This window comes from Haliaeetus leucocephalus, unplaced genomic scaffold (genome assembly GCF_000737465.1).
Source record: "Haliaeetus leucocephalus isolate CR32 unplaced genomic scaffold, Haliaeetus_leucocephalus-4.0 Scaffold224, whole genome shotgun sequence".
Taxonomy (NCBI): domain Eukaryota; kingdom Metazoa; phylum Chordata; class Aves; order Accipitriformes; family Accipitridae; genus Haliaeetus; species Haliaeetus leucocephalus.
In genome coordinates, this window is record NW_010972660.1 from 239962 (window position 1) to 252494 (window position 12533).

The 12533-nt window shown below is 41.4% G+C and overlaps 1 protein-coding gene across 1 annotated transcript in view; it reads left to right on the forward strand.

Moving 5' to 3' along the window:
* LOC104831432 (chromosome unknown open reading frame, human C16orf71) overlaps positions 1 to 12533 on the forward strand; it is a 96924-nt gene that overhangs the window by 38105 nt on the left and 46286 nt on the right. The window contains exons 7-8 of the mRNA XM_010567002.1: positions 902 to 1096; positions 10260 to 10376. Of these exons, the coding sequence (XP_010565304.1) occupies positions 902 to 1096; positions 10260 to 10376 (312 nt within the window). The remainder of the gene's footprint in view (positions 1 to 901; positions 1097 to 10259; positions 10377 to 12533) is intronic.

Sequence of the window (12533 nt, forward strand, 5' to 3'; positions counted from 1 at the left end):
ATTAAGAACCAACCTGGAAGAACAAAGGGGCTTAGAGGGGGGGTTAAGTGATGGAAAACTGTAATTTAGCAGTGCAGTATTCAATATTAATGTATTAGTATCAATCTTTCAAAAAACCTTGAAATTAATAAATCTTTTCATTTATATCCCTACGAAACCATTTGCAAATTGTCTTTCTTTATATTGGGCAGTTTTATGGTCCTGTTTATGGCATTTTCTCCCTCTTTAAGTGTGGTATGTAATTGCTTCAGAGTAATATTTGTGGGCTGACGGATGTTGTGAGCCAGTTATTTTATACCAGTGTCGTGCAAACAACTGAAGATTGCTGTTAACTTGGCAGTCATCATCTGTGGTTGAGTTTTATAGCTGAGCAGTCTGAGTGTGTCAAGAGCTCTGGTGGAAGGGCAATGCTGTTAATGTCCCCAGTCCCTTGGCTAAGGGGCACTTTGTTTGAGTCAAGTCTACGTGGAGGCATGTCCCCAAGTCATGGGGTGAGCTCCTCCACACAGCTGATGGGCGTGACTGCCTGTTGCAGACAGCATCTGCTCTCAAGTCCCATCTCCTGGGTCAGGAACCCTGACAGTGTCAGAACCTTCAATTCTGTCTTTGGGTGTGGGAGTAAAGATTTTGTGGGGTGATACCAGGATTGTGGGAGGGGTACGCTTTCTTGTGGGTGAGGGGACAACTTTAGAGTGCTGGTTGCAGGGAGACAGGGTGTGACGGTTTGGGAGGCTGAGGGGTGTTACATTAGGGGTTTGGTTTGGAGAATCTGAAGGGCAGATGTGTGAAGCATGAGGCTGGGATGGTTGCAGACAGAGAAAGAACTGCTATGGGTGTATGGTACAGAACAGAAAGTTCTTGAGGCCATCATCAATGCTTTTTAACCATTGACTCTTTGCAGACTAAAGAAGATCTACAAGGAAGATCCATTTTTTACCAGAAGATTTCTGCATTTCTAGCCTGTACACAGCTTCCAGATGTTATCTGGTGGAGGGCAGAACTGGCCAATCACTTCCAAAACCAACTGTGTCCACTTCTTCCTGAAATTCCCTCTGTCCTGCTCAGTTACATCACTGCTGTTAATCCTGATCCTCAGGTACTGTACAGAAACGCTTGGACTTCCAGTAATTTTTTTTTCTCATAAGGTCCAGTAAAAGTTGTTGTTTTTCCAGTCTTAACAGGTGTTCTTGTTTGCTTTAGCTAAGGTTTTAAACAGAGTTTGAAAACAAATTATTCTGAGCTGTGTAGATTCCACTGAAGTGTATGAGATTACAAGCACATAGCACCTCTTAAAGTCAAGTGCTTAAAATCACTTGCCTGCCTAGAGATGTCTGCAAGAACACTCACATCATGCTGTCTATAAGTAGAATGATAATTAACTTTCTCACTTCTGTCAGGTTAGCAAGTGCTCCATAACACATACTCAAGTGAACAAAATGTTACAAGAATTCATTATGCTTATTGGGGGAGTTTATTCCTTGAGGGCATCCAACACTGCTTTGAGGCCTTTAACAGCCTATCCTACCTTAGTGTAAATATTTTGACCAGGTTTTCAAAGAAACACTTAATATGACCTGAATTCCATACCTTTTGAGGGATTGTTCTACTTATTTCTTTCCCATGACATCACCAGCCTTTGGAAAATCATGGTCTTTTCCCAATATTTCTAAATCAACAAAAACCTTGAGACACAGTTCTAGGGAATGGTAAAGACTGCAATTCTGGTTCACAATGAAGTTTAGTTCTGAAAATAATGTAGCATGAGAACTTTTCTGCAATTTCAACCAGATTTGGGGATTACTATTACTCTGTGAGAATCAATGCCATGAAAGCTTAAGGGCTTAGCAGTGCACTTAGCAATTTGCCTAAAGGTTTATCCCCCTTCTGTGGAGGAAAAGGAGGCTTAATGTTGTTGATTTGCAGTCACTGTAGCTTTCAAGTAGAAGCAAATGCTATAAAGCAGTCTGATGTACTTGTGAAAGATAAATCTGCTGTACACTTTTAAGGCATAAAATAAGGCATCATTTAAAACAGGGCTTTTATGCAAATCCCTTATTAGGGGAATTACAATTCATTAGAAATTGAACAGCAAGATAGCAGGCGCTTTCTGGGGGTGGATCTTTACCTTGATGTCAGAAAAACTGAAGTCAATTTAAAGACCACGTTCTCTTCCTAAGGCCAAATGCTCTGTGCCAGCCAGGTTCCCAGGCCTGTATTACACTGAGACCACTATGTATCATGGCTTTTTGTTAGATGTATCTTGCAGTTAAACAGAAAGGCTGATTTCTCAAAGCAAGGCTCAATGAGGCAGACTCTCAGCAGGCAGCAGCTAATCCTGTTGTCTGCCCTGAAGCTTTACAAAGTGGTACCAACTGAGAATGTTCCCAAGTGTCATTAAAATACAACCAAAAAATGCTGCATAGAAAATTCAGTATCGTATCCTTTTAACTTCATTGGTTTGAAGATTTTGTACAAGGCCAGTGATCCATGCTTGCTTTTTATGTATTTATATTTATTTTGAGGCAATGTATACAAAACAAAGTGGACCAAAGAACCTGCTACTACATGTTGGAAAAGCATGCAGTGAATACATATTTTTGCACCAGGTAGCTTACGGTCCAAGACAAAAATCCTGAGAGGTTGATGAGACAAATGGGTAGGAGCGGAGGGAGAGGGAACATCAGGTAAAATTGCTGTCTGCTTGTGTACTGACTAGCTCTGTGTATGATTTTATGAGCAATTGTTAGCTGCAATTGTAATAACCTTTAAGCACATTGTCTGTTAGCGCATGAGCCAATGTCGTCTTTTCAGTCAATTGGTCTAGTGTTTTTTCAGTCTGTTCTGGACCCCAAACAGGTTGCTTTTCTTTTGTTATTTTTCTCTGAGGCTTTCTTATTAATGCTATGCATACAGCCTATTAACCTGCAGTAATTCACTTCTGATATGAAGAGTAAACTCACAATGCAGTCATTAAAACCCCAGGTTAGGTTAGGAGTGACATAATCCCTGTGGAAGTTAACTGCAATGTCCCTTGTCAGCAAAAAAAGGATTTCTTCATTTTAGAGTAAAATAAAAGCACTTTCTCCTGTTAAGCCTTAGGATGCAAGTGTTAACCTTAAGGATACAGACAACATACGTAGCCAGTGTTGATGCTTCTTTTCCTGTGCCTGTTTGTTCCATTAAGGCACACTGGATTTTTCTTGCTCTCTCTCAGTTGTTCTGGACAGTGGGACATTTGCCCAAAGGTTGCAACCCCTAATGCTCACCATCTTTTTGGTCACCTTCCAGAGCACCTCCTCAAACTCCCAACCTATACAGGTGCCTGCCGTGACAGAGGAGTCAGGGCATAGCAGTACTGGATGGGTGATTGTGTCAGTGAGATTTCAAGGAAGAAGAGGAACCTCCATCCCTAAGTCAAGCTGAATGAGATTTTTTTCTTTTAGTGCCAGAAAATTGATTTTGTTGCACTTCCTGGTGATCAGTTCCCTACTTGTTGCTCTTTAGTTAGTTTCCCTGCTGACTTCCAGCATAAGGGTTGTGTTTTCTTTTTTGAGACAATAGTACTGATTAAGGGCAGGCCTACACAAAGTTCCCTCCTTGCTTTTCACTTAAGCAAAGCTCCATTTTTTTAAAATTTTTTTTTTAATGGCTGTTTTGGCTAAGCATAGATAAGAATTCTAGAACTGGGTTCAAGGAGCTAAATTTGCCCTGATGTTGTAACTCAGTGCTGCCAAAAACTTCAAACAGCACAGACTGAACTAACAGGAAGTTCGATGTATGGGAGTGGACTTGCAGAAAGTACAGCAGTTCTTTAATGTGGTATTTCAGACTTTTGGGATTTCCCTGCTAGAGAGTTGCTGGTAACTGTGTTACCAGACAAGCTCTACATGTGCACACTACACACATGCACACAAGCTTTGAAAAGTTGCAAACTTTTTTTCAAAGACTGAAATAACCATGTAGCAGAAGAGCTATGCAATGCTGATGAAATTAGAAATGGCCGTTTCATGCTGTGAAAAAGCAGGCCCAGATGCATCACTTGTTGCTTTGCACAATTAGGTGCCCTGGTTTAACCCCAGCCAGCAGCTAAGCACCATGCAGCTGCTCACTCACTTCCCCAGTGGGATGGGGGAGAAAATCGGGAAAAGAAGTAAAACTTGTGGGTTGAGATAAGAATGGTTTAATAGACCAGAAAAGAAGAAACTAATAATGATAACACTAATAAAAGGACAACAGTAATAATAAAAGGATTGGAATATACAAATGATGCACAATGCAATTGCTCACCACCCGCCAATCGATAGTCCCCGAGTGGCAATCCCCCCACTCCCCCAGTTTATATACTCGATTTGACTTCACGTGGGATGGAATACCCTGTTGGCCACTTTGGGTCAGCTGCCCTGGCTGTGTCCCCTCCCAACTTACTGTGCCCCTCCAGCCTTCTTGCTGGCTGGGCATCAGAAGCTGAAAAATCCTTGACTTTAGACTAAACATTACTTAGCAACAACTGAAAACATCAGTGTTATCAACATTCTTCTCATACCTAACTCAAAAACATAGCACTGTATCAGCTACTAGGAAGACAATTAACTCTATCCCAGCTAAAACCAGGACAGGCAGCTAATTTAGGTATGTGATTGCCCTAACTCTGTGTATAGTCTCTGAAGAGGGAGTGAGAGGCATTTCCAGAGAAACTTTCTGATCTGTGTTTTTAGCATGGGCTCAACAAGAAGACTCTAAGCTTTATAGTTTGAATGCTGTGACATTATTTCATTGACAAGCATCATGGCCTTAGCCCTGCTGAGTGGCTTCAGCATCTTCCACTGTCTTTTACTATAACTTCTTTTAACTTCAATGCTAATAAGAGTCTTGCTCAGAGAACTGCTACATACTACTACATCAGCTTTTCACCCAACTCTTTTCAGGCCTTTGGCCATGTGGGCATTGCCTTTAACACATCTCAAATTGTAATAACTGGTGGTATGCTGTGGTTCAGTGCCTCATGGTGTTGGCAATTATGCTGTTTTGATTTTGGGTTATTGCCCCATGTGTTCTCTCTTTCTCCTTTCACGCTGTGTGAGAAGTAGCAAATTTAGCAGCTTTAAGCAGTACCTAAGCTAGGCCATGTAGTGTTTTGTGGGTCGAAAGTGCAGACTGAGCTACCTGGAGTGCAACAGAATTTGACCAGCTGTTAGACCTGATGCACATGTTGCTGTAAGCTCTCAGATTTAGTGTATAGCTCAGGGCTGTGCTTTTCTCCTCCAAAGCTTCTGTGGAGCCTGATGCCAAAGCTTGAAAGACATGATTGTTGTGCAGCTGAAATGGGCATTAGGGAGAGATAAAACACCCAGAACAGCACCTCCACATCTGCTTCCTCAAACCAGATCCAGCAGGATGAGACTTGCAGCGTGGCAGGTGCCAGCTGCTGAGTCCAGCAGATTGATGGTTTGAAATCCAGGCTAAAGTTGTAAACCAGGAGGTTCAAAAGGACAGGTTCATCCCGCCCTTTGCTTTCCAAATCTTGCTCGTGTCTTGTCTTTATCTGAGTTGGTGCTAAGGGCCAGATCTCACATGTCTGGCACCCTGAGTCTGCTGTGCAGCCTGATAAAGCTGTATCAACAGCTTTATCGAGAGCACATCATCTGACTGATGATTCCACATGGATATGACTTGTCTGTGAGTAAGACATTTGTCCTGGGGCCTCATCTATATGCATTTATAGAAATTAATCCATAGCTGCAGACACAGAATAGCTGCATGGCTGTATCTTCATGAGGCAGAAGGGTGAAGGTGACATCCTGGCCCTAGCTGAGTCCCGTTGGAGTTTGTCATTGATTTTAGTGGGTCCAGGAGTTCAGGCTGTCATTGGTATTTGTAACTAAAAACCCCTAACCTTTAAAAGGAGAAAGGACTACAATGATGTCTACCAGAGTTGGCACAAAGATGAAGGCATAGCTTGGGGAGGAATAAACCATTATTGTTTTTCATTCTTCGTAAAATTTGATAGCTCGCATTTAAATTGTGACCATCGCTAATTATTCCAGAAAAGAGCAGCTTAAAAGAACTATCAAGCTAATGTGCTTAGCCATTAGTATTGTGCACGATGGGCAGAAAGGGTGGAAGTTACTGTCTCATCCTTTCTCTTCCGTGTTTTAAGATATCCCTTTCTTTATCCAGAAGGGGGACAAGGGAAAGTGAGATGCATCTTCAAACCACCTGAAATACAGTCAGCCGAATTGTACATCTTCAGTGGCAAAGCCCTTAATTAGCCCTCTCTATCCCCAGCCTTTTCGCTGCCTGAGATCTTCCTACTGTGCTTCCACATTTCCTATACTAAATCTTTAGCCATCTGAAGTGAGCATGCACAATGGGGAGGGAAGATGTGCAGGAAACAAATTCAAATTTGTGTTAATCTGGATTCCACAAGGAATACTATGCTAATGCATTGGGATTCATGACAGCGGTGAGAGGAGAGAGTTTGAGAATAATGCTGCCTAATTCAGGGGCATGATTCAATGAATCACATCAGACATGAGCCTTGCCTGCATGTTAACATCAAGGCCTTTGCTAGAGTGAGAATAGTGCTTCCTCTGCTGCCACCGATGTGGTCAGTGGGGTTGAAACGGAGAGGTTATATAGATGCAGAATTTACAGTCTGTCTCTGGAGGTAGTGGAGGATACAGCATCTTTCTCAATGGATTTGGGTGTTGTCCCATAGTGATAATGGCTGAGCAGATCTTTGCTTTGAAAGTACCTTGCATGTGAGGAGATGAGATTGTGGAGTACATAGAAATTCTTCCTGCAGTTTCTGTTTTCCTGCTGTGGCTGGGAAGCAGTCTAGAAGACTCGGTGCAACTTAAAAGACTCTCTTAGATCATCTGACAGCAAAAGCTATTTCTTTGTTGTTGGAAATGAGAATAGAATACACTGTAAGCAAGAAGAAGAGATATTGGATTTGGTCATATTTCTGTATGACAGTTAAAGATTCATGGTTTTGCTGCACATAGCTCCAGTCTTCTCTAAAATGTGCTTATTCTTGTTTCTGCTCAGTGCTTTACAACACATTTTTGTTCTGCTGTGAATTTCCTTCCCATAACTGTCTGGCTTCATCTTGGTAATATTGTCTGAAACAAAGCAGTAGCTCCAGGTTTCTTTTTAATGCTTTTGAAAAAATGGTGCATGTTCAGTCCTAGCTATGGTATAAAGCGGTCTTTTCCAGTGTCTTAAAGTAGCAGAAATCAGAATTTGTCTCCCAAAACAAATAAGAAAAAGGATAATTGACAAAAAAAGAGTAACTACAAATGGGAGGTTTTGGACATGCCCTTCCTCCCTGCTCTTTCTGATCATGGCAAATGGATGGAAAGGATATCAGTGCTGTAAGAAGCCCTGCTTTCTTACAGCAGAGGGTGGGGGAGACATAGTCATGGAAATTGTTATGGTTAAATGATTCTGGGTTTTGAAGCCTGTCACAGCATAAGTCAAAGTATCCCTGGGGCTGCTGTAGCTGCCATTGGCTGTCTGTAGGGTACCTTTCCTCCCTGGTATAATGCCTTTACCATGAGACATGAGATTATTACAGTGCTCTGAGTCTGCAGAGCCTTAAGGAAGAGGTATTTTCAGGTAGGTATCAAAGGCTCAACTGCCTTTTCACCATTCTGTGCAGTGCATGGGGAGAGAATCTCCTCTTCTCCCCCCAAGTGACAGGTCAGCATTCAGAGACTTTCTGAACTGGTATGTTTGCACAGAAGCTTTACAGCTACTGTAATGTTGTTGGAGGCGTGAGAGAGGAAGCAGCCCTCAGGTGAAACCAATACAATTCTCACACCTACCCTCTCTCTCGTTGTGGAACATTAAAAGTAGCACCAAAGTAAAGATAAAGATAAATAGTGTCAAAATTGCCAAAATTATTTCAGTAAGAGTGGGGTACTGCAACTGCCTGTGGAAGGTCACTCTGCCTTATATGTCAGATAGGGCTTATCTCAATATTATAACAACTGACTTGATGCAATTCTCTCCTACATGCATGGGGACAGTAGCTTTCTTCCTGTTTTTCCTGTGCATTGTATAAGAAGGTAGTGTCAGGAGTTCTCCTCCACTGGCACGTTATTAGCTAGGCTGGACAAAGCAGGGACTGTCATACTGCAGCCATCTCTGTGTATTTTCTTACTCATGAGGAAAAGGATTTTCTAGGAGAACTAAGACTTCTCAAGCTTTATTTTTTGTTGCTTTGTGAAATCACATTCAGGTTGGCTGCTAGAAAACAGAATCTGAAAGATCACAGCAACAATTTCCCATAGGCCTCCATTCCCAAGTGTGGCCAGATCCCTGCTCTGGTGAGGGGGGAGGCCAACCATGTGGCAGTGTGCCTGGGATCACAGCTGATCCATAGCTTACACTGTGGTACTTCCTAAAGGTCAACTTTTTACCTTGGATTTCCCAGTGTGCATCCTCTGTGTCCTAACTGGGGCTGGATGATTATAATGAAAGTTTCTATGGAAATGTAGGCTGGAATTGGTTTGACATTTGTCCCTTCTCTTTTTCTTCTTCTTGAAAGTTCATAGACTTGAGGTTTGTTCAAGGAACAGAAGACTGAGGTCTTGCTGCGTTCCCATTTTGTAGGGCTTGTCTGTGCTCACTGCATTGTGCCGTCGTTGCATGCAGGAGCTGGCATCAAACAATGGAAACAGAGACAATCTTCTGTTTCCTTAATCAATGATTTCTTGCTTTTCCTCTAATGATGTTTTCCACAGCAACCAAGTGTAATATCACAAGTGTAGACTGGTGAATTATGAATTGCAGGACAAAATGGACAAATCCATTGAGAGATGTCAAAGCTCTTGGTTTTGTGTAGTTGTGTTGACTGAAACCGGGTGAAAAGTGAAATTCCCAGTTCTGCTTTTAGGCAAATATCTCATGAAGCACAGGAAATAGAGGAAGGAGAAAACACAAAAGGTTACTGAAGCAGAAAGACAGATGTCAGAGAGGTTTTAATATTATTCAAATTAATTTCATTTTCTGGTTCTTGTTTTTAAACATTTGTAGAGTGATATGAAGTGCCTATCATTTGTCAAGCAGCACACAAAAAACCCCACCTCTCAGGTGATTACACAGTTAAACAGCATTGTATGTAACTCATAATCCAGAATGGACAGTTCTTTATACAGTGTTAGTCCATTTTCTATCCATAATAAAAGTCCTGTTGAGACCATGTTGAAATTTTTCTTTTTTCTGTTTTGAGAAGGTCTGTCCACATGAGATGAGGACAGATTAACTACTGCTGTAAATGAAAGTAGAGTCTTTAAAAATAGTGAAGCTACTCTGAGATACACCACCTGAGCCTATGTCTCAAAAGTGACAATTTTATTTGGTTATTTATTTATTTAATCTTGGAATTAATCCTGCCCACTGTGAACTCTGCTTAAATGCCTCCATATTTCTGGAATGTTCAATATTGGCATAGCTGCAAATATCACTTCTTCTCAAACCAGAACTTGACAAACATGACTTTCAAAAGCTGTGTTTGTTCCTGGACTATGGCCTTGCTTACTGAGCATGCAGTCACAGCAAATTCCTATGAGTGACACATCCTTAAACTTGCACTTGTACAAGTTGCTTGCTTGGCTGCCCAGAAAATGTATGAGAAACAAAATAAGGTGCTGAGATTGGGAAATGCTACACTTCTGTAAAGCTGTGACCTAAATGCCAGAGTCTTTTTGCCTATCCATGAGTATGTGACTTACAGATACGTGTCACTTGTGGTGACATGAGCACAGGAGAAATGTCCTATTTTGGTTACAGGCGTGTAGAAGTTCATGCAATTCTTTCCCTACCTTTCCATTTGATTAGTTAATTAGAGCATTCCTTTAACAAAGCCCTTTCTGCTGGATGCTCAGCACAATTTGTGGAGAATCAAGGTCTTGAGCTGCTCAGCTGGATCCTGCAGTGCCTTTTGCATTCAACTCCTGTTCATGTCAGTGGGTACTCTGCATGTTGGAGGGTCACTGGGTTGGACCCTGGGAATGTTCAGTCTCTCGGGAAGCAGTTGCAGATTCATATTCTTGGAATATCACTTAATTGGAGCTAGTGGTACAGCTGTAAGAAAGCAAATGATAGATTAACAACACTGGACTAATGAGTTTAATCCATTAATGTGCATCCTTACGTGCTCTCTAGCCATAAAATACTATTTTTTTTCCTAGACCTTTATTTTGAGGGATCAAGGTAACATACAGGTGAGAGATGTTCTTTGTCCATTTCAGGCAGTGGAGAAGGTGTTTGCAGTGCCAAATGGATTTTACTGGCAGACAGTTGAAACTGATGAAAAATACTTCCCTAATAGCAGCGACATCGAGGCTTGCAGAGATATAGACACTGAGGTAAAAAAAAAACATTTTAAAAAAATCACTCCTTTCTGACTTGGAGGATGATGTGGGAAGTTAAGAGACGATTAAATGACCTGGAATATTTCAATCTTGAGGTTTGGTACAAATACTGATCTTGAAGTATTTCTCACTCAGACCTAAATATATCAGCTGAGTATTTTGTGTCATCAGTATTGATGTGCTGATTGCTCTGAGGCACAGAAGATTAAACTATGAAATGTGCAGGTTGAAGAAATTGCTACCAACCAGGTGCAAATCAGTAACAGTAGACAAAATTTTGATAACCTAAAACCACTTGACTGCAAGCCAATATACAACACAACTTTTTTTTAAACTTGTGCTCAAAAACATTAAAAAAAAAAAATCTGAAGCTTCTGGTACTATTTACCTGACCTACAGTAACTATGTATGTGTTGTATGAACAAGCAGGAAGTAATTCTACTTAGTTTACCCCAGAAGAAGAGAAGGTTAAGGTAACTTAAGTCAGCTCATATTTACCTCTGTTTAGGAGTGCATACCAAAATGTACTGGACCTCCAGCCAGTGTATGATAACTTGTTAACTATAGTAACTCACCTTTCTTAGCTCTTGTGCAACACAAAACATAACATGTTTGATCTGACAGAGTTCAGTTTCCTGTTAGCATTGATTCAAGGAGGTGCAGATATACTAAGTTCTTCCTGAACACACTGCAAGCCTCACCAGTTGCTGTGAGTATACTGGGCTTGCTCCTGGAAGATGCTTGAAGTCCACAATTAGGAGCTGAAGATACCTGGCACTTGACACAGTTGGGAAATGCCTCATGTCTTCGTTACAGTTCCTCAACTTGCCTCAGGAGTGCTGTTAGTGGGTCCATACAGACCTCTCACAGCAAGGGCAGGATGCTCTTGTAAGGGAAGGCAAGCTGGGAGCTGAGACCAACAGCAAGGCAGGTGTGGCCATTGACCTCATGGCAGGGTGCAGTCCTACATTACCCAAGCAAGAAGAGCAGAGCAGGTCCAGTGGCAGCAACTGGGGTCAGCCAAGAGTCCATAGTGACAAGGCCAAGCCAGAAATTCAGCAGGTTAGGATAACAGCCAGAATCAGTGACATATGAGTCTGGGCCAAGGCATACCTGCAACAAAGCTCAGATGGAGACCAAAGCCAAGTGCCTGGCTCCTAAGCAAAGGGGAGATAGGCAGTTACTGGGGTTTCTCAATGCTGGACAGCTGCATTATCAAAGTTGGCCCTGAGCCCAGGCAGCCAAGCCCCAGGGACTCTCATAGCAGCTACAGAAAAATACATCCTTACTGGCTGATGTGAATATTGGGTTAATATCAGGAGAGCTTCAGCTAGACAAACATAAAGAAATAGAGCTTTTATTCCTAATTAGATCACTTTTTAATGATTTGAGTAAATTTATATCTTCATTTATCATGATGGTATAAGCCTCATAATGTGTTTATGGAGGAGTAGCATTTCATTTTAAGTGTCCAGTGGTGATGAATTCATTTGGCATTCACTGCAGCCATAAAGCTTGGTGCTGGAGATAGCGTTGTGTTGCTTTACGTTCAGGAGAACCATGCACAAATCAGAGGCCAGTACAATCATGCTTGTCTGATCTTCAGCTAGACAATTTATTACCCACAGTACCATACAACTTCCTGTTGTAAAGCGCTTGCTTTTTGAAACAATATGTTCCTTCTGGTGGGAGAGTAATAATAATTTGCTTCCCTTTGGGGTATAGACATCCCGTATGTGTTGGTGGATGTCTTCCTACATGCCAGGATGGGCTGAATTGGATTAGTCTGGTAAAGAAGATTTCAAAATGTAAATTTGGGGCAGTATGAGTGATGTGTCTGCCTTTTGATTTATTTATTTTTATTTTTTTAATGCTGGTTTTGGCACTTCTTTAGGTATAAAGAAACAACCAGTTGGTCTATTATTCTTTAACCATCTTTCTGTTGTACATGAAGTTAAACAGCAAGAGTGATACACTTCAGTTTTTGCCCCAGAGAACTTGCAGTTTTTTACTAGTAGGTTTTTGTGACAAAAGACACAGTTATATCAGCAGAAATAGCTTCCATCATAATTATCATAGAGAGTTATGATTCAATCTGAAGCTAAGAGCCTACTGTGCTGAACTGCACATAAACATAAAATAAAGCCTCTT